Genomic DNA, 23,129 nt, shown 5'->3' with positions numbered 1-23,129 from the left:
CCGATACCACCGAAACATAATGTCCACCAGAACCATGATCTGCGCCATCTCTCGCATCGCGCATGGCACTGTGCTTTTCCCTTAATGGTTCAGGTATACCATTGTGGTTGTGTTGTCCTTCTGGACCTTCAGGGGTCTTTCGGCCAGAACCCATTCACCCTGAACGAGCACCTTGCACATCTCCCAAGTTGCAAAACATTGGTTTCCACAGGAGTCGTCCTTGTCCGTCAAAGGCCCTGGAACCGGAGAAAACCTAGGACTGCCTACAAACCGCACAGACCAATGTCTGTGGTAGCCAGGGTCCATTCCCAGGAGTTGAAGTACAGACCCATTACCGGATTTGCTCTGAATAACCACCACATGAGGGAAGGATGTGTCAATGCGGACAGCAAAATGATCTGACTGTCCAGATGAAGGGTGGGGGGGGGTTTGAACCATTTCTGGAGAAGCTCTCTCTGGAGCAGTTGGGAATGAATCTGGGTCAAGGGCATAGACTCGAACACAGACACCATAGTTCCAATCAGTTTCATGCAGTGGAGAAGCGATACATCCCGCCTGACCAGAAGGGACTTGGTTTTTCGCAGTAGCAAACGAACCCTGTCCTCCGGAAGGAACACCATTTTGCACACTGTGTCCAAGTTCAAGTCCAGGAACTGCTTCTGTTGGGCTGGAATCAAGGACGACTTGAATAGATTGAGAACCCAGTTGGGAGATTACAGAAAATGAATAGTCAGTTGAATGTGCTGGAAGAGGACACATGCGGACAGCACCTTCAACAGTAGGTCCTTCAAATAAGGCACGATAGTGGTTCCCCTAAAGCGCAGTATGCCCACCATCACTGACATAATTTTTGTGAAAACAAGACCAAGGTGTACAGCCCGGAACGAATAATGATCCTCTCAGACCACAAAGCCAAAGATACACTTGTATTCCTCCCATATGGGGACGTGCAGGTTAGCATCCTTGATTACTAGGAATGCAAGGAGCTCCTTGTTCAATGCCCGCTGACCCCTGTTCACTGCCAAAAGTGCCTACAATGGACATGTGATCGCCAGAATGGGACCATGAAGCAATAGAACAAGGTGGTCTGGTCTGATGACGCACGTTTGTTTTTTTTTGTTGTTTTTTGTTGTTTTTTTTCAAACGCATAATGTGTGCAGCCGGGTGTGTGTGCGTCATTTACCTAGGGAAAAGATGCACCAGGATGTACTATGGGAAGAAGGAAAGCCAGCGAAGGCAGTGTGATGCTCTGGGCAATGCTCTGCCTGGAAACCTTGGGTCCTAGCATTCATGTGGATGTTACTTTGACAGATACCACCTACCTAAACATTGTTGCAGACCAAGTAAACCCCTTCATGGAAACTGTATTCCCTGATGGCAGGGCGCATTATCCTGCTGAAAGAGGCCATTGTCACACTGCAAAAATCGTTCAGGAATGGTTTGAGGAACATGACAGAGTTCAAGATGTTGACTTGGCCTCCAAATTCCCCAAATCTTAATCAGATTGAGCATCTCTGAGATGTGCTGGAGAAACAAGTCAGAGCCATGGAGAACCCATTTTGCAAGCTACAGGACTTAAAGGATCTGCTGCCAGCATCTTGGTGCGAGGAACCACACAACACCTTCAGAGGTCTTGTGAAGTCGCTGTTTCGGCAAGTCAGCTATTTTGGAGGCACGGGGGGGACATACACAGTACTAGGTAGATGGTTTTAATGTTGTGGCTGATCAGTGTATAGTCTGGGACTTTTTATGGCACATTATGCTGTTTGAGAAGAATCTCGACTTCCCCAGGAGATTTGGATTACCAGAAGGTAGGAAGGCAGGAAACAACACTCCATGAATGTCTAAGCCTGTTTATTTTATATACGTTTAACTGATCTTTACATTCATAAATGTTTTTAAACTACTACACTATGTGGCTATCTTTCTCTATGTTGTAAGAGAACTACAAACCAAGAATTGTTGGAAGACCCCAGGCATACTATCAGATAAGCACTATAAAAGTACTTTAGATTAGTTGTACAAATTTATGTTTGCCATATAAACGTAACATTCTGCACCATCAGGTACACATTATATATCTATGTATCTCACAAACACAGTTCTAATACAGCTAAATACTGAAATTCGTATGCAATTATTGTGACAAAACTAGTAACATACTAGCATAAAAATATATTACCCAGTAGCTATAACAGTGTTCTTGGCTTTGAAACGGTGTATGGATCCATCTTCCATGCACAAAGCAATAACACCACGGCATTCTCCATTTTCCATTAAGAGATCCAAAGCAAAATACTCTACAAAGTAGCTGGTGTCATACCGCAAGGACTATAAAATAAATAGAAGAATTACTGCAGTATCTGTAATTTAACAAAAACAAAACAAAAAACACACAGTAGATTAGGGCCCACATGCATCAGAAATAAGTGAAATATTTTAAGAATGATGTCCAGATCATCAAGTTGATGCAGGGACAGTAGCAGATTTGTCATTTGGAAAATATTTCATTAATCTTATTCTCAAGCTTAAGTATTGTGAGGGAGTATCTCTGTTAAACAGACTTAAAAGAAGAGAGTTATTATTTAGACTAGAGATTACAATTGATGTTCTAGTAATTCTTTATAATACACACCTTTATCGACTTTCATAAAGACTTACTCGTGAGATGCCACTACTTAAGCTTGCATTTCTTATTAGTATTAACTTAGCTTTACTATGGTTTTACATTAACATTGCATAAAATAAACTGCTTCTTTGAGTCCATATACACATTCTGCCTTTTAAGATAATATTAAGAAATATTACAATTATAACATTTAGTGCTGTTTATTTTCTCTGGTTTGAATTGGAAGGAAAGTGACTGCTTTTTGTCATTCATGCAATATTAATTGGAACACCATAAATTCTCATTTTGCTCCAGCACCAACTTGTCAAAAACATTTCTCAAAAGTACAGTGGCCCAGATATTGCCTGGAGGGTTTCAGCCCCTATAGGTGCCGGATGAGATGGAGGAGTGATAGGGGGTCTGATTGCATCTCGAGTAGTCTGGCAAATGGCACAGGCATAACTGTGGACCACCAAGTGTTGGGTCCTAAAGCACCTCTTATCTGGGACATCGATTTCTGGGAAATCATACATGAACCAGAATTAAAAGGTAATCTCTGGACTACCAAGCTACCACTACAAAATGATAAGCCTCACTTGCCAGACACTAGGCTAACAAGAGAGCAGGAGTTATGTAAAATAAAAAAAATGAAGAAACACACAGAGAAAGGGGAGCCCTTATTGAGCAGGAGTGAGTCTATGTTGGCCAGTAGTACAGTGTCCCTAGGAAGGCTGGACAATGAGTGGTCGCTGTATAGATTACTGTAGCAAGTTGAATTAGGTCTACAGGTTGGAAGCAGTGAAAACAGTCTGTAGCAGGCATAGGATCCTGTAGCACTGAAAACACTGCAGTTATCCCAGCACTCCTGCTACTGGCAAGTCCATGTCATATGTGCAAGAACCTATAAATCCTGCACCCACCAAGAGAAATTCTCCTAGAAACTCTTGCTTCGGCAGGTTCTCTCTCTACATTCTAACCACTACTCCTGCCATCTCTAATAGCCTAACAAGGCGTTCAGCTATCCCACAAACTGGAATACAGTGATCATCATCCCTTATTTAATCTCGTGCCACAAAAATCTGCAGCCTCTTACAGTGGAGAATTAGAGAATATTACAAAATACTTAACTGACCAAAAAACAAGACATTCAAGAAGCAAAACTGCAAGTATAGCTGGAAATTGCAATACTATACATAAGAGATAATAGCTAAAGCATAACAAATAATGTCCAGATTTAAATAAAAAAAAAAAAAAAAAGTAAAGTAAAATCTATACTAGAGCCAACCTCTTATGCAGGGCACTTAAAATATAACTGAGGAACAGGCATTTAATGTTCCATACTATAAAACAGTTTCTTTCCCCACCTCTGGTGACCTGCCTTCTAGAGGTTAAACATAACACACTGTGTCCCCCTACTGCTGAAGAAGAATTAAGTTTACCACATATTTAACATTTAGTCTGAGGTGTTAGCATATTGTATTATGGAAAATATTGGACTACCCATTTCTCAGAACAACAACAACTACTGAATTGACATTTATAGTCATTTCTTTTTAGTCTAATAAATATAAATCAATATAGTTAAGTAAAAAAATAAATCATATATTGCCAGATACTTTAATTTGTTTCTTACCCTTCCATATAAAGTGTGTAGTAATGAATGTCCAGTCCTGTCTGCCACACAGCAGCAACGGTGAGCCTGCCCACCTTTACCATACTTCAGACTCTGCCCTCCAAAAGCACGCTGATATATCTTTCCTTGCTCTGTCCTGCTGAATGGCATCCCATAGTTTTCCAGCTGTGCCATAGAAACAGCATATTTTTAAGTAAGTGGTACATTTATTAATGCAGTGAACAACGTCAAATAAATAGTTGACATAAAAAAACAATAACTAAATCTCCAGTGGGATTTATTTTGAGAAATAACCCAAATTTACTCCATTATGTGTTTGTTTGCCTTTTAACACAGTTAAATGGTGGGAGTCCCAATGCTGGAGACTGCACTGTACATATGATGCATTCTCCTCCACTTCATCCCTCCCCCCGAAACTTATTGGTGAGCAGAGAAAAGAGGATTTATACTTACGATAAATCGGTTTCTCTGATTCCATCTGGGGGACACTGCGAACCATGTGGTAGAGTAGGGAGGAGTATGGCACCCAAATAGTTAATCTTTTGCTGCTGACAGGCATATCCCCCCCGCCCCTTCCCCACAGAACTCAGTTTGATTAACAAAGCCCTAGGAAGATAGGCCAATCAACCAAACACACACAAAACAAAGAAAAGAGGGGGGGGGGGACACAGTGTCCCCCAGATGGAATCAGAGAAACCGATTTATCGTAAGTATAAATCCTCTTTTCTCTTTCATCTATCTGGGGGACACTGCTAACCATGGGGACTTACTAAAGCAGTCCCTCTGATGGGTGGGACCGCTCTGATCGCCCCGCACGTAGAGCAGTACGGCCAAATGAGGCGTCCTCAGACGCAAAAACATTGAATTGGTAGAATTTTGTGAAAGTATGGACCGAGGACCAGGTAGCTGCCCTGCAAAGCTGGTCCGCTAAGGCCCCGTTTTGCGCTGCCCAAGACGCCCCAACCGAACGGGTAGAATGGGCAACAATACGCTTCGGCACAGGACGCTTAGTACGGACATAAGCCTCCCTAATTGTTCGGGTAAGCCACCTAGCAATTGATTGCTTAGACGCAGGCCATCCTCGCCTAGCAAATTCAAATCACACAAATAGAGAATCTGTCTTACGTATCTTTTCAGCTCTCTTAACATATATCTGCAACGCCCTAACGACATCTAAACATTTACTTCCTTTGGTTCCACTAACCTGAGGATCCTCTCTGAATACCGAAACTACTATTTCCTGATTAATATGGAAACCCGACACCACCTTAGGGAGGGAGGATGGAATAGTCCTTAAAACTGCCCTATCCTCATGAAAGACCAAATAAGGTTTTTTATAAGATAAGGCCCCCAGCTCGGAGGCCCAACTAGCTGAGGCAATAGCCAGCAGTAAAACTGCCTTCCAAGTCAAGAACCGCAATTCCGCTGAGCGAAGTGGTTCGAATGGAGGCTCCTGCAACATGTCCAGGACCAAATTAAGATCCCAAGGATCCATAGGATGCACGTAGGGTGGCTGGATGTGAAGAACTCCCTGCAAGAAAGTTCTAACATCCGGAATCTCCGCCAGCCGTCTTGTGAAAATACACTGACAATGCCGACACCTGAACCTTTAAGGTTCCCAACCGGAGATCCACATCCAAGCCACCCTGCAAAAAAGCTAGAAATCTAGCCAGACAAAAGGATTTTGAATTGTAAGATTTCTTTTTACACCACATTATATACACATGCCAGATGCGGTGATAAATCCTAGCCGAAACTGGCTTCCTGGCTCTTAGGAGAGTGTCTACTACACTCACAGAGAACCCTCTGGCTCTCCACAGACTGGATTCAAAAGCCATGCTATTAAATTCAGCCGGTCTAGACTCTGATGCAAGAACGGTCCCTGGGTCAGCAGATCTCTTCGAAGTGACAACCGAACCCCTTGACCTACTGCTACCAGAAGAATCTCTGGGAACCATACCCTTCGTGGCCAGGCTGGAGCTACCAGAATGAATGGTCGATCTCCCTGCCTGACCCTTTGGAGGACCCTGGGAATCATTGATATGGGGAGGGGGGTGTAACAGGTATCCTAACCTGAAGTCCCAAGGCATTGTTAGGACGTCCACTGCCACAGCCAGTGGGTCCCTTGTTCTTGCGCAAAACTCTGGGACTTTCCTGTTGACTCTAGACGCCATCAGGTCTCGATCCGGAAGTCCCCATTTGTCCACCAGCAACTGGAATACTTCCGGATGCAGAGCCCACTCCCCTGGTAGAATTTCGTGCCGACTTAGATCGTCTGCTTGTACGTTCTGTTTCCCTGGGATAAACACCGCTGACAGCACGGGCACGTTTCTTTCTGCCCAGGCAAAAATCTGAAACGTGACCCTCATTGTTCTTGCACTCCTGGTGCCCCCTTGTCTGTTTATGTATGACACTGCCGTGGCATTGTCGGACTGGATGCGAACCGGCCTTCCCTGTAACACACCCTGAGCCCTCTGCAGTGCTTTCAGGATGGCCATAAGTTCAAGCACATTTATGGGAAGAACCGACTGTCTCTCTTGACCACAGACCCTGCCTCCTTAGGTGAAGGACCACTGCCCCCCAACCACTCAGACTGGCATCTGTGGATACGAAGATCCAGGCCCACGGTGCAAAAGATCTGCCCTTTATTAGGTTGTCCTTTAGCAACCACCAGCTGAGGGATTTTCTCGTCTCTAAAGATAACCTCATCCACTGGCGATCCAAACAGAGGAAGGACCCCGACCACTTCCTCAGATTGTACCATTGAAGACATCTGGAGTGGATCCTTCTGTATGGCAGCGTCTCGAAAGATGCCACCATCTTTCCTAGCAGCTTCATACACATGACTACTGACAGCCTCCTGTGTGACAGAACCCTGTCTGTCCACTTCATCAAGGACCTTATCTTGTCCTCTGGAAGAAAAACTCTGCTGTCTGCAGTGTCCATTATTAGTCCCAAAAATGTCATGGATTCCATCCTGAAAGAATCTACTCTCAGATGCAGATTTAGCGGCTTGAGGTTCAGCACTGGTCTGAATGAACCATCCGGTTTCTGTACAAAGAATAGGTTGGAGTAAAACCCCTCCCTTCTTTGGTACTCCGGAACCTGTACAATAACCTTCTTTAAAAGAAGCAAAATCGACAGAAGAGAGCATTGCCTGTCTTTTTTGAGGACAGCGGGGTAAACTGGTTACAAAAAACCTGTGTGGAGCAGGCTCCACCAACTCTATCATGTAACCCCTTCTCATGATCCCCTGAACCCACCTGTCCGCTGAGGACTTTGTCCACTGCTGGGCAAACCCCAGCAGCCGTCCTCCCACTCCCCCCTCCGTTATCAGAGGAGGGTGGTAGTCATGCTGTCGGTCTATCCGGCAGCTTGGCGGAAGAGGACCTTGCTGCCGTGGAGGAAAAGGATGACCTTCATCTAAGCGACTGTCTCCTACCACCAGCAGCCCTTGACCCGACTGTCTGGCCTCTAAAAGATGTGCCACCGCTGTCTAAAATAACTAACCCCCCCCCCCCCCCCCCGAGGCCTGTGAGATCCAGGAGTCCAACTCTGGACCAAATAGCATCCCACTAGTATATGGAATGGATTCTAATGATCTTTTTGACTCCAAATCCGCATCACAGGCTCTTAATCATAATGTTCTTCTCGCTGCTACTGCTGTAGCAGAAATAGAAGATGATATGGAGGCTGAATTCTGAGCCGCCTTATATATATATCCTGGCGCCTCCTTAAGGTGCATGGCCAGGGGGAGCAGTTCCGAATCCTGTAATGCGGACTCTAACTGCCCAGTCCAGGCTTCCATAGCCCTTGCTACCCAGGCCGAAGATAATGCCGGTCTGAAGCTTGTACCAGCAGCCGTAAAGACAGATTTCAAAAAAGTTTCCAACTTGCGATCGGTCGAATCCTGTAGGGCTGCCGTTCCTGGTACGGGTAGCGTGGTCTGGCGAACCAGTCTCGCCACAGGCGCATCTACTCTCACCACCTGTTCCCATCTGGTCATGTCCTCTTCTTGTAAAGGATATAATGAACCAAATTTTCTAGGCACAGTGAACCTCTTGTCCGGATGCTTCCAAGAGGCCTCTGCAATCTCTCTCAGCTTTGCTGTGGGAGAGAACCTGACCACCTGTTTAGAAGCCTTCTTAAAGAGAGACCAGTCCAAGTACCTCGTCTCCTCTATTTCAATAAACCCCAAGGTCTGACGTACTGCTTTTACCAGATCGTCCATACCCTGGTGCCTGGAGCTTCCTTCTGATTCTATTAATGAAAGATCAGAATCCTCCAACAATTCACCTTCCTCCACCGAGGATCCCTCTGACTCAGACAGAGACAACAGCGTATTAGCTGATCTATGTCTTTTATAATTACGAATACGTCTAGGATTTTCCAGCAATTGGTTTAGTTGGTCAAGACCTCTAGCCACTGCCGACCAACCTGCCTCCCCACTGTGGGGTGACTCTTGCAGTGCCGGGGAAGGAAATTGTACAACCTTTGGAGGTAATGAACTACTCATTTCCCCTCTTAACTTCACTGGGGGTTGCATCTCAGAGGTAGATGGAAGTCTCATAGCCACCACTGGGATCTCTGCTGGTTTAGATAACAGGTTCAACAAGGATATTAACCCCCTGTGAAAAGGTTGCCATCCACTCTGGAGGCTCTGTCCCCTGAATAGGGCTGTCTTTAGGCTGCAATATTACAGCTGTCACAGCACAACCAGCACAAAGCCCCTGATCCAGACGTTCACTGGTTAATTTAACATTACACTTTGAACAGATCATATGTTTGGCACTTGTTGCTTTCATTTTATCAGCCATTATTGGGAGAAAAAACAAAGTCACAAACAACCAGACAAGCACAAACACTCAATAGTTATCAGAAATACTAACTAATTATGTCTTAACACATTACAGCATCTCTGAATCAACACAGGAGAGCCAAATTTTGTTGTTTTATACAGGCTCTACTTAATATATATGTCCATAACAATTATACTTCTCTATCCATGCAATATAGAGAAAATAAATGATACTTAGCAGGGAGATGTTTGCCAGCAGCTGTGCCTCCTCCAAATGGCTGCTGTGTCCTTCCTTCCTTTGTAAATTGGCGCCAAAAGGAATCTTCCACCTGCTCACTCAGCGGGGGAGGGGGGAGGTTTTCTAACTTCCCCCTCCCTGGCTCTCTCTGTTTCACCTGTGCAGACTGACAGCAATTTCCACACACTCCCTGTGAGCCGAATCGCTGCTATCCGCTCCTCTGTTCCCCTCTGCAAAGCACTGAATAGCGCGACCATTAGCTCAAGTTACCCCTCCTCTTCCCTTGAGGAGGGGACTTGGTATATTCCATGGCCCCCGGGATGGCAAGAGGACCGGCGATTACTGCCTGTGGTAGCGCCTCACTCTGCTAGCAGTGTCTGCGAGAAGTCTCACTGTTTCCAATCTGTCAGCGGGTGCCGCGGCTCCCCTGCTGTACAGTCCTTCTCTGCTCACGAGTGCGCTCTGTCTCACAGAGCCACTCGTGCACTATGTCAACAGCTAAAAAAAAAAAAAAAAAAGCCTAAACCCAGTGAACTCAGTTCACTGTGCAGCTCTTCAAACTTCAGCCCATACTCCAAGGGCACCTACTTCAAACTGAGTTCTGTGGGGAAGGGGTGGGAGGGGGATATGCCTGTCAGGAGCAAAAGATTAACTATTTGGGTGCCAGACTCCTCCCTACCCTACTCTACCCCATGGTTAGCAGTGTCCCCCAGCTTGATGAAAGAGAAATCATTTTTTTTGCTTTCATGTATGGGAGGTATAGCATATACATTATATGCCTCTGCAGATTCTGTGATTGTGTCAGTTTAGAACTAGCAATGCTTAAATAACCAGGTACAGACACAGAATAATGCACTATGTTATAGCAATGGGGAGGGAGATTCTGTGCCACTAAAGTCTGAAGATAATATTCTAGACAAGATTACTAGAAAGGGGCTCTGTAATCACTATTTAGCCAATCAAGTTACTAAAATAAGCCGGTCTACATAATTCATTCATGGCAAACCTGCAACCAACAATGTTTATGAAGTCAATCACCCCAAAGTATGCAATATAATTTTAGAGTCTTCTTACCCTTATTATTAACCTTGAATTACATAGTGATAACATTATTCAAGGCTTCACAGATAGTAGTTTGTTTTTTATTCATTCACATCAGTTTATGTACCAATGTCTAGCAAACAGTTAAAATAGTCATGGTTAAGATATCAGTAGACATGGTACAGGAGTTAATATCCCAATTATCCAGCTCTGAAATGCACACTGCAATGACTGAAATTACATTTTGTTACTCAACTGTGCATGATGCGAGTTGTTTCTACCACAATCTGACTGTGGCATGTATTTATGTAGGTATGGAGCCAATATTCAACCCCTCCCCTTCCTTCCCCCAGCTCCACTGTTAAAACTTATGGATATTAAAGAATTTGGGAGAATTGAAGTAGCAGACTGAGTGCTGAACACAATCTAAAATTAAACCCTAACAGTGAATCTACCTAGAGCAGGCCTTCAACAGAAAGTTGTACAGAAATAGAATTTTCATTTTTTCTCATATAGTTGCTGGAAATGTTTCTGTGGACATCAATTAAGCAAAAAAAAAAAACCAAACCAGACATTTGTAGAGCATTTGCATTAAAAAAGCCAATATCTCATTACCACCAACCATTTTGAATGACAGTCTGTACATTTTGTTGGCTACATAAAGTAATGTGTTGTAAGAGAATACTGTATGAGCATTTTGAATTGGAAAAGTGTAGGGGGCTTTAAACACTTATTTAGGTCTAAAAGGATACTTTGCATCTGATGTGTGAACTACAAGAAATTTCATTTTACAGCATCAAAATACCTATTCACATTTTGTTCCGCTGGACATTACTTTGTGCAAGAGAATATCAGCAGCTACAAGAGGACTCCAGGTGTCTGAATAAATTTATTTATGGACTAAACTGAATTTCCTACTTTTCTTGGCAACATTCAGCAAAAGTTTGCATACATGCATTGGGTACAGGTAAGCTATAATATGTTAGCCTTGTCTCCTCGGGTGCAAACATTATAAATATTCTGTGTAAATGCCAATTTTCAAATAAGCTTAAATTTATCTACACTGCTCAACTTAATGGAATTACATTTTGTTACTCAACTGTGCATGATGTGAGTTGTTTCTACCACAATCTGACTGTGGCATGTATTTATGTAGGTATGGAGCTACTCCCCCCCTTCCCCCAGCTCCACTGTTAAAACTTATGGATAAAGCATCCAACATAGCAAAAAAGGACAAATCTAAGAACACTGAAGAACAATTTCATAAAAATGTTGTAGTTGTTAGCAAGTAACAGCGCAATGAAGTTTACATTAGTGTTTCATGTCTGCTGACTGCAGTGGTCAAAACTGAACACCCAGCTTTCATCCAGCTTAAAGTCCTCAACTCTATGCTAAAATAGAAGCTTCAGAACTTGAAGGACTACAGAGTCAGATGGACATGAAGAAATCAACTAAAAAAACAAGTACTATCCTTGCACTTGCCTCGATCACTGAAGCAGGTGCTTGTTCGGTCATGTAGTGGATTGCATCTTGATCACCCAACCAGTCAGAGCCCTTCACAGTGTCATAGAAGTGCCACCTCCAGTCATCATCTTCCATGTTGCCCAAAGCTGCATTTATCCCTCCCTAGTAAGACATTAAATGATAAAACAAAAAAAAACAAAAAACTTAATTACAGGAAATCAGAAACTTAAATATTCGAGATAAAGCTGGAAATGAACCATGAAAGTGAAATTCATCCTATGCACACAAGATCCCCATCTATGAAGCAGCCAATTTGGTCTACATAAGAAGCAACCGAATTAACTATGTATGTGGGCTGAATAAATATTGACAGATATTTTGAGAACATATTAAGCAGGACAATAATTTGCATGTACCCAAACTAAAAGCTGCAAATTTCAGGGAATGAAAACCCTTGAAAATAAAAGGATGTTAAGATACCCTTTCTAAATTAAAACCTCTAGCATTTTAAGCTTAAAGAGCAATTAAAATGTAGTATACAAGTCCTTACGCAATTAGAGCACCTGTAAATTTATTTTCATATTAACTAAATCTAAACAGGTACGTCTCTATTTTCTGGTTTTCTTTAGGGGCTCCTTGTAAGAATATTTTTCATGAAACACTACAAACTGTGCTGCGGTTATTACTATCTAAACTTCTCAACTTGTCCCTTCCATACAGAGTCTACACCCGTTAGTACCTATTTTGGCAGGACTGCCTGATCTGTACATCACAAAACTTTGTTGCCTACCAGAAACGTAGTGTGGCCTCGAGACCATTTGTATGGTCAGGCCGATTAAGGTACAGTTTGAGCCAGTCCTATTTTGTCCGGAATGTTATTTTTAAAGTGTTGGGAGGCATGATGTTAGCCTCACTTATCAGAAAGGAAAAAGGTTATTTCTACAAATCTTATCAACAATTCACATTACAGAAGACAGCCATAAAGAGAATACATCTAGGAACACATGGGTTGATTGCTGTTTAGCAGTATAGCCTATTACACACCGTCAAGGCCGTTTTACGCCACACTTTGAAGAGTTATTGCTGTATGTTATTTCTCACTGCACAATAAAGAGCGAGGGCAAGAAAGGAAAGTGATCTACCTATTAGTGTACAGGAGATGGGACACGAGATACGCAGCTGAAAGAGCTTAAACAGCTGAAGCACACTGTAGAGGATGCAATGTTTAATTATGATTGTTTTTAAAGCAAGCCCCGCACACATTCACAAGAGAAGTGGTTTGTGAAAGATGAATAAAAACTAAAACGATATATAATGTGTTCTAAAAATCAAAGCCACATAAAGTACTTTTAAGGGAATACCTGTGCTGCAACAGTGTGTGATCTGGTAGGAAACAGTTTTGATATACATGCTGTATTAAAGCCAGCTTCAGACAATCCAAATGCAGCCCGTAATCCTGCACCACCAGCGCCCACCACGACTGCGTCAAACTCATGGTCCACTACAGGATATTGTGTAGATATCTGGCATGTAGAAGGAAATGGAAAAAAAATAAAGTTAAAAGTTACATATGCCACTGTAGCAGTAATTTTAGCAAGATAGAAGGTTGTCATTAGAATATTATTGCTCAGTCATCCAAAACATCTTTTCATGTTTTTTTGCCCTCTCCCCCCAAATCAATTTTTATTAAACAAAACTTTGCAAGTTATTTGGGGTCAAGAAAAAATGGCCACTCCCACAAAGTAACAAATTTGAGCATAATTAAATATATTAAGGTCCGGGATAAGTTTAGAGTGGGCTTGGAGGAACACATTGCGGGTAGGGAATAAAAAATGTTTAGGACGACCCGTAAGACGGTCCCAAGTCAGCAGAGCATCCGAGATGGAGAGGAGTTGGTGAGTAGGTACTGGGCGAGCACCACTGGGGGGTTCACAACAAGTCTACTAGGGGATAGGCCGGGGAGAAGGTCCATCTATGGTTTAGTGTTGAAGGGGTGAGACCAGTGCCTGAGATGTGACAATAGACATGCCTCCTGGGTTAGGGCCAGGTTGGGAAGCATTAAGCCCCCCTGACATTTTGAGAGGCTCATACATTGGTTAGCCATAAGTGGGTATTTCTGTTTCCAAACATATTTTATCATTAGTTTGTATAATAGATCCATGTATTTTTTCGAACTATATAGGGTATGGTACGAAAGAGATACATCAGTCTCGGGAGAAGCATCATTTTAAAAGTACCAATACGACCCAGCCAGGGGACCTCGTAATTGATCCAACTCTTCGCCAATGCAGTAAGGTGTGTGGGGTAAAATTGGATTCAAATAAATCAGCAGTTGTGGCAGGAATGTGAATGCCCAAGTAAGGCAGGGATTTTTGTACCCACACAAAAGGGAATTTCTGCTGTAGAAGCGCAAGAGTGGGTATGGGAATGTTAATGGGCAAAGCCTCTGATTTGGGGATATTACGTTTTTAAAATAAGGCAGCACCATCATCATCATTATTTATTTATATAGTGCCATTGATACCACAGCGCTGCACAGAGAACTCCCTCACATCAGTCCCTGCCCCATTGGGGCTTACATTCTAAATTCCCTAACACACACATACAGACAGACACACAGACTAGGGTCAATTTTGTTAGCAGCCAATTAACCTACCAATAAGTTTTGGAGTGGGGGAGTAAACCGGAGCACCCGGAGGAAACCCACGCAAACACGGGAAGAACGTACAAACTCCTCACAGATAAGGCCATGGTCGGTAATTGAACTCATGACCCCAGTACTGCGAGGCAGAAGTGTTAATTACTTAGCCACCGTGCTGCCACTATAGCGATCTAGTATAAGCTGGAGGACCGCCAACAAGGTCCCTGGGCTGGTGACAAACAAGAACACATCATCCGCAAACAATTATTTATGAGAAGATGAGTATAGAGTGATCCCCGGGGAGTCGGGTGCTGATCTAATTGTTTGGGCCAAGGGTTCAATAGCCAGGTCGAACATAAGAGGGTATAAAGGGCAGCCCTGTCTAGTACCATTTGAGATAGAGAAGGATAGAGAAAGGAAGCCATTACTAAAAATTCTAGCTGTTGATCCTTGGTAGAGAGTTAAAATAGAATGAATGATATCCCCCTGGAAGCAAATTTAACTAGGACTTCTTTCATATATAACCAGTGAAGCCTATCAAAGGTTTTTCCCGCATCTAGAGACAACAAGACTAGTTCTGCTGCAGAGTCCTGTACTAAGTCTATCACATTTAAAATACGCCTAGTATTATCTGATGCCTGGCGACCAGGTATAAATCCCACTTGGTCCGGATGGATGAGTGGGGAAGAAATGGGTTCAGCCTGGTGGTAATTAATTTGTGTTGAGTAAGGCAATGGGTCTATAATTTTTACAGTCGGAGTGATGTTTACCTGGCTTCGTGATCATACTGATCTGCCCCTCTAACATTTTTACTGGAAAGCTATTTCCACTCATCACTTTATTGTACAAGACAGTAAGAATTGGAGCCAGGGTCTCTCTGAATGAGATATAAAGGGAGTTTATGCATCCATCCGGGCCAGGGGCTTTATCCCTCAGTAGGGTCTTAATGGATGCCAAACTGCCAGCATCAAAGATTGGGAGGCATACGTGGTGCAAAAAAGCAACTACTGCCTTCAGGGAACACCAAAGTGTAAACAGAGATGCATTATCTGGGCTGTTCGTTTGTAAATAAAGCTTTAGGGCTTCTGAGAGGGAGGAGAGAAGGTAGGATGGCATTCTACAGGGTCTAGGTGGTGATCCTAGTTTGTTGGATGTTCCAGGACCTAACAATGTGTGGTCTGACCATGTGAAATGTGTGACATTTTTACAAAGCCTTTATGTTGCAAGGTCCACTTATCAGTCAGAATCAGGTCGATCCTTAAGTAGGAATTGTGGACCGCAGAATGACAGGTGTATTCCCTAGCAGCTGGAGAATTGACCCACCATAGATCATAGAGATCATGTTCTGATAATAGCTTACGAAAGGCAAGGGAAGGGCTGACTAAAGCATTTGCACTAGATGAACTGAGGGTCTGAGATTTATCTACTTTAGGGTCCAAAGTTAAAATGAAGGCTTCCAGTATGATCAAATTTAAAATTAATAGGGGACATCGACACAATTGTCATATTTTGGGCTCTATACACCACCACAATGGATTTGAAATGAAACGAATATGATGGGCTTTAACTGCAGACTTTCAGCTTTAATTTGAGGGCATTTACATCTAAATCAGGTGAACGGTGTAGGAATTACAACGGTTTCTATAAATATGTCCCAATATTTATGGACTTGACTGTACAACAAATATTAATTCCGTTGGGGTGCTCCACTAAGATATGCAGCCGTGCATGTAAACAGAATATCCACCAGTATTCCAAATAATAATGGCGGTGGTACAGATTGGATTGTGTTGGAGAGAATTGAAACACAATCCAATCTGTAATCCAATGTGACCATTTCTGACGTCCGAATTTTAGAAAAAAAAAGTTATTGCACAAGATTGTCCCTTCCTTTTTTGGCGTCATTTCTTCTGTCCACATGTACAAGTGTATGGAGTGAAGATTTGGGCATAGGAACGAAAGGATAATTTCGATCTTGAGAAGTTTATTATCTCCAGTGTTGAGTAAGCATATACCCTAAGGGGTGTTTGGGAAGTAGAGGAGCACTGTTGGACTTCCATATACACTTGACATCTATGGTGGAAAACTGACTTTCTTCTATATGGTGGTGGTGGACTTGATATTTGAATGTTCATTTTGTGAATTATTATACTATGTTTGGCAATTCTTTCCCTTTTGGACCCATGAGTCCTTTTTAGGACTGCTTTTTGTACACAAGCCTGCATCTGGGGAAGAACACACCTGGTGTTGTGATCATCTCATTGTGCTGAGAAGGGAGAGCAAGTGTATGTATAGCTTCTAGTTTCTTTCTGTGTTTTATATAATAGGGGAAAAAATTTTTATGGAGGTAACCTGTTAGGGAAGGCGTCCCATGAGCAAAGGGTGGGAGGGGGTGGGGCGATAAAAAAAAAAAAGGAAAAAAGGGAAAAAAAAACAGAACTAACCTGAAGGGCTAGAGCAGTGGTTTGCAAACTTTTTAAGCTCGCAGCACCCTTCGAGTCTCCATAATTTTTCAAGGCACCCCTCCAAAATAATTACAGCGCAGTCCTGTTTTACAAGTAGTTGGGTCAAAATAACGTAATAAGTATTTAGGTCAGAACAGAAATACTTAGTAAGTTGTTTGCAAAAATAATATACTTAGATCCAAGGGAAAAGAATATTTTTGTATTTTTTCAATTATTTTTCTGTCAAAGAATAATTTACAGCTAATATTCAGAGGAATAAGATCAAACAAAATAAAACAACATATACAAAATTCATCACTCTGCGCCCCTCCTTCATCCCCTCACTCTGCGCCCCTCCTACATTCTTTTGCCCCTCCATTGCTGTTTCCCATCACCATTTCCGCTCTGTTTCTTTACTTACCATTCTTGGCCTTCTTTATTCTATTTCTTCTGTCTTCTTACCAATCTGTCGGCGCCCGGGATCCAGCATCCTCCTCTCTTGCCGCTTCTCACTGAATATGTCGGACGTCACTCCCGACATTTAGTGACAAGCGAGAAGGGAGAAGGATGCTGGGTCCCGGGCGCCGCCGGATTGGTGTTTCCCCACCTGGCTATGGCATCACTGTAACAGCGCTGTGGCACCCCTGGGAGCCACACCAAAAGGCAGTCATCAGATACTTGTTACCAAATGTACAAGTTAAAACCCTATTATTGTACCACAGAGCACACTTTGGGAACTGCTAGGCTACAGTATTTGCCACAGAGGAGAGGCAGTGGCAAAGTAGGTAACATGTGGGGGTGGTGGAAAAGCTGGAAGCTGCCCATGCTAAAACCCAGTCAAAAGTGGAGGGGAGAACCAAAAAAATCCTCCCCAACGTTAATTGGTAAATTGCAATTAATTTGAGGACAAGGAGCAGCACGATAGATATAGTCAGAGTGTCAAACTGTAATATAAAAATTAGATAGTGTAACATTTAACAGATACTGAACATAGATGAAAAGTAAATTTACGCATAACAGAAAACAACAAACTGGAAAATATAATATGTCCTGCCCTCATCGGAAAGTGAGGTCTGAACACTGGCGCTCAGAGGCAACCCCAACCAAGGGAGGCTGGGTGAGAAAAGTAAACAGATGAGAGTTATGTTATACGAACATGTTTAAAATGAAAGGGTGGCCCATCCCTCCCTCTGGTCCCTGTATACCACCCCCCCCCCCCCCTATACCCTACAATTTTGAAATGTTAAAACATCATTACTGTGTCAGATAAATATACAATTATCTCCAGAGTAGGAGAGATGAGAGTGTTTAAGTGTCCTGTTGTATGTAAACACGTGTTATGTATTACTGATTAACCTCTCGAAATTCTGTAATGCCTTTTCTCTTGAAAAAAGATTGTTTATAATAAAAAGTTTAAAAAAAAATAAAAAATGAAAGGGTGGCAAAACGGCCAATATCATAAGCATAACACTAAAGGAGTAAATATACTCACCCAGTCTAAGATGAGGGCATGATGAAAAGAAAAGAAAAAAAAAAATGATACTATCTAGTCCTTCTGAACTTGGGACCATTCCGTACGATGCAGAGATTTCTGTGGAGCTGGGCCTGATTAAGGAGAAATTTGCCATTCCTCCAATAACTTAGAACCCGCTTGCGATGAGATGACGACACAGGTGGATCCGTCTCAGTGAATCAACAGTTTAACCGGAAGCCCCAACGATAAAGGATAGCACTGGCTCGTAAAACTGTTGCGATTGGTTGTAAGGAGCGTCTTTTTTGATGGTCTTCAAGGAGAGGTTCTGAAATAGTTGTAGATTACCAAGTTTGACCGTGTTGTCATCATTCCGTACAGCACAGGAGGATAGCCTTCTTGGCGGTAGAAAAGTGAACTCTAAGGAATATCCCTTGGCTGGCTGGCTACCTCAGAGAGGGCGGGGCAATCAATAGATGCAATCAATCAGGAGGTCCTTGTCTTCTGCTACATGCAGTCATTTCCCAAACAAAGACATGACTTAATTTTGATGGTCAGAGCTCGAAACAGATTCTGGGTTGCCTCTTATTTTGATATTATACCTGCGTGAGCGGTACTCAAAGTCTGCCACCTTATCTTTCCAAAGGGATACTTCACTTTGTAGCTGGTCATGGGATGTACATAGGTAATTATGCAAAGCAACCAATTCCCCCATTTTAGACTCAAGGTGGTCTGTGCGTTCTCCCAGCTCCGCAATATCAGTTCTCACACCACCCAATGCCACTGATAGTTCATTAAACAGGTCTGTTCTCAGGGCAGTTAACATTTGGTGTAAAGTACGGGCAGTGAGTGGAGCATCCAGCCTAACCTCTGGGCCTGTGGCAGATAAAGGCGGAGGAGGGGAAAAGGCAACAGCATCTGGGATCACTGCAGGTTGGGGCCGGTCCATGCTGGACGGGGAAGATTCCTTCAGAGGGAGCTTTTGGTTGAAAGCGGATTGTAGGAGCGAGAGGTTAGAGGCTTATTCTTCTTAGTAGGCATGGCTACGTACAGTTCAGCTTTAGCAGGTGAACAGAGCGAAGGTTCGGTTCGCTCAGACGGAATGACTGTAGAATCGAAGATAATCACATGTAGTGCAACATGGGTGGAAAAGCCAGCATTACAAAGCAAACATACTTCATGAACATTAATACAAAAGCAGATTGTGTGCAGGAAAGAACTGGCAGGTCAATGAGTTAGAATCATATGTTCTGCTTCCTCTCTCCTAGATTAATAAGTGAGGACTGTTGTAGAAATGAGATCTGCGTTGTACCAGTACCGGTTGACCACTAGGTAGTAAGTGTCCACTATAGTGCTAATGCACCGTACATTGTTAGGGTATACTTGCAGAGTGTGTGCCGTCAAGAAGAACGGGTGCAGAGCTGAGAGCAGCCCCTATGTACAGAATGAATAGTACAGCTCCACAGAGTGAACGCAACTGTTTTGTGCCAGGACTGTATACTGGAGTCAACGCTCCAGTGATGTGGGATCCCGGTAAGTCAACACTAACTATGTCCTGCCTGTGCGTCTTCGAGTCAGTAGTTGGGCAGTCAGCTAATCTAGCTCAAATTGATGAGCTTTAGGATCCTCACTCCACACTGAGCTCTGGCTATGCCACGTCCCCTCTTGGTTCTTCACATGTGGGCGCTGTTCCGGACCTATTCAGCGCTGCTATGTGCGCTTAGCTCCGCCCGCCGGAAATGAGGTGTCTGTGGCACCGCAGACACTGGAGGATGAGGCACCAGGACCGGAGGTAGGCCCTCAGCACCAGAACAGCTCCAAGATTGATGGAGGCAGCACAAGAAATGGAGACAGGCTCTAAAGTGGACATCTGGAACAGTGTGAAGTCTGGGAGCGGGCAACAGACTCCAGACTCTACTGCCAAGGCCACAATACAGATGCTAGGGTTTGTGTTGCATAATCCGCCAGTAGCGATGGGGGGCCAGACACCGACTGATGACTGCCTCAAGGTTAGCTAGGTCCTAGACTCCAGACTGTAGCAGTGTAGATGTGGGCAACCAAGCAGGCCGCGGATTCCGTCGCCCAAAGGTGTTATATTCAACGGGCTCACCAGCGTTGTCCCTGGCACCACAGCTTCCTCGATTGAACAAGGGCAGGCAAATTGCAATAGGGAGCAGGTATCTCCAAAAATGAGGAAGATATAACACTCGGTGCATGGAGCTCCTGTGAAAAGCAGCCAGCATGGTGTCCAAGCCACCATCTTTCATGTTTCATCATTAATTACATACCGTTGTAGAACATGCATATACATATATACACACACATATGAAAAAGTACACCCATTTCTAAAACGGTTTTGCATATGAAAACAGACCACATTTTAAGAGGGGTGAAGTGTTAAAATAATAAAAGGAAAATGATTTGTGGAACACACTATGCTGTTAAATGTAGCATATTACATTTTATAGCTTTGGAAAATTGTATATCATTTTAAACAAAAAATGTGTTTGTGAGAAAAAAAAAAAAAAAAAGAGAAAAGTTTTCTAGGAAGACAAGTTTACCGAATCAGAAACTTTAGCAGATGCATCCTTTTTTCCACGGACAGTGAAGTGGAAGGCCCTTGATACTGCAGAGGAAGCTGTAGCCCATTTCTGAAACACAAACATGTAAACACATTACTATTTTGCAAATCAATATTTTCACAGATACACATTAAAGCACAAGAATTTGTTTCCTCTTCACTGCTTAAATAAGTAAGGTAAAACACAAGTAGAAGCAAGTCTCAGCAATTGAAAATTATTTACAGGTTTAGTGTTAAATATTGGGTTAATTATTGGGAAAGATATGTAAAAACTGACATGCACATAAATTACTCTTAAAGTTATCCACAAGAAATACAGTTTTAGGGAGGCATCTTGGCTGACAACCTACTAAATGAACATTCCTATCCTTTTGCGTTTCCAATTGAAGCAAAGAATATTTTCTTGTGCAAATGTATTGGTAACTTTACAGCCATTACCCACAGCTTACTGCATAGAAGCAGAGTAATTTCTTTGATGAGCTGACCAAAATTATAATATCAAATATGAGTCAGCTAAATGCAGACAACCCCTTGAAGTGAGGTATATTTTTAAACAGTTTTTCTTCTGTTTAAACAGTGTAATTGATGCAACACAAAACATATATACTTGGATTACAATATAGTATCACACTACAGAACACCTCTGGAGGCAAATAGATTGAGAGTCCTGACTTTAAAAAGCACAATTGCATTTTTTGAGCAAAGGCTTAGTCACATAAAATTAGTCTAGAATTGTACATAGAAAAATGCTAGGTAGATACTAGTGTTTTCAGCCGATTATCAGGCCAATCAAATGATAAACAAACGTTCGGCCTGATATCACAGTGTGCACACTGCAACGCTGAACGATTATCATTCCAAAGTAAGTCGTATCGTTTGATTTGATTTTTAAATCAGACCAAAAAAAATCTTCAACGATGGAACAATGTCGTTCCAATTCTGAAGTGTGTATGCACTCACGACCAGTAGTGTTCATAGATCTATATGGAGTGTGCAGAATCACAATCTTTTCAGCCAATGGTTATGACAGATGAAGAGCACAGATTTGAAGGTAAATCATGGAAAACGTGTACAGTTTGTACACATGAATCGGTATGCTGATCGGGACATTTTTTCTTCTAACGTTTGTAAAATCATTAAAGATGTCTCACCGGATGAAGCTTTCTGTACTGTGTACCCAGCCTTATAAGTGATCAGGTGAGTGAACTGGCTCCACATCTGGTTCTTGTTGGGACACAGACGAAGGATAATATGCTAGAGTAGGAAATATATTGTTCTATATAGTACACAGTTAAGGGTGAAGAAGAAAAGACTGGCAGAACTGTGTAGCTATGGAGTGTGGGATGCTTCCCTGAAGAGATTCTTCAAGGATCACTTGAAGGAACATAGAATTTGATAGCAGATAGGAACCGCTTGGCACATCTGGTCTGCCCAATTTTTAATCCTATGGTGACCTCAACCCTATTTGATCCTTTATTCTTTGTAAGGATAGCCTTCTTTTTCTCCCAAGCATGTTTAAATTACTCCACTGTATTAGCTTCAACCACCTCTGATGGGAGGTTATTCCACTTACCAACTATCCTTTCTGTGAAGTAGTTTTTTCTCAAATATCCTCTGAATATACTACCTCCAGTTTCACTGCATGTCCTCGTGTTTTTGGTTGTTTTTTTTCGCTCTACTTAAAGAATTTTTTTTATTGATTTTTACAAGGCACAAAGGTGAAAAACAGTAAGGCAACGGGTACCTAGGTACAGGTGCATTTTACAATCAAAGTCATCGTGTTCTAATATTTCTCTTCCTTTGAAGAATGTTTCCCTCTTGTACCTTGTTAAAACCCTTGATATAATTGAAAGTTTCTATCATGCCCCTTCTTCTTACCTTTTCTGCTCCAAATTATACATATTAAGATCTTTTAGTCTTTCCGGGTAAGTTCTGTGCTGTAGGCCATGCACGATTTTAGTTGCCATTCTTTGTACAGTTTCTAATGTATTTGTTTCCTTCTGGAGATAAGGTCTCCAAAATTGAACATAGCATTCTAGAGGAGGCCGTACCAATGATCTACACAGTGGCATTATTACTTCTTTCTGCTACAGATTCCTCTCCCCTTGCCTTTCTTATTACTTACCTGCCTTTAAAGTCACTTGAAATAGTGACTCCTAGTTCCTTTTTCTCCTTAGTAGTTTAAATTATATTTATAATGCCATTAATAC

General features: G+C 42.5%; 1 protein-coding gene across 1 annotated transcript in view; it reads right to left on the bottom strand.

Annotated features, from left to right (window-relative positions):
• The window catches only part of SDHA (succinate dehydrogenase complex flavoprotein subunit A), an 82,562-nt gene that overhangs the window by 37,804 nt on the left and 21,629 nt on the right, over positions 1-23,129 (bottom strand). The window contains exons 2-6 of the mRNA XM_075212745.1: positions 20,900-20,989; positions 13,144-13,305; positions 11,801-11,944; positions 4,242-4,406; positions 2,183-2,331 (exon numbers count right to left, since the gene is read on the bottom strand). Coding sequence (XP_075068846.1) covers positions 2,183-2,331; positions 4,242-4,406; positions 11,801-11,944; positions 13,144-13,305; positions 20,900-20,989 — 710 coding nt within the window. The remainder of the gene's footprint in view (positions 1-2,182; positions 2,332-4,241; positions 4,407-11,800; positions 11,945-13,143; positions 13,306-20,899; positions 20,990-23,129) is intronic.

The sequence above is a fragment of the Mixophyes fleayi genome, chromosome 5, assembly GCF_038048845.1.
Source record: "Mixophyes fleayi isolate aMixFle1 chromosome 5, aMixFle1.hap1, whole genome shotgun sequence".
Classification (NCBI taxonomy): Eukaryota; Metazoa; Chordata; class Amphibia; order Anura; family Limnodynastidae; genus Mixophyes; species Mixophyes fleayi.
Note: the sequence above shows the minus strand (reverse complement) of the source record. Positions and strands in the feature narration are given on the sequence as shown.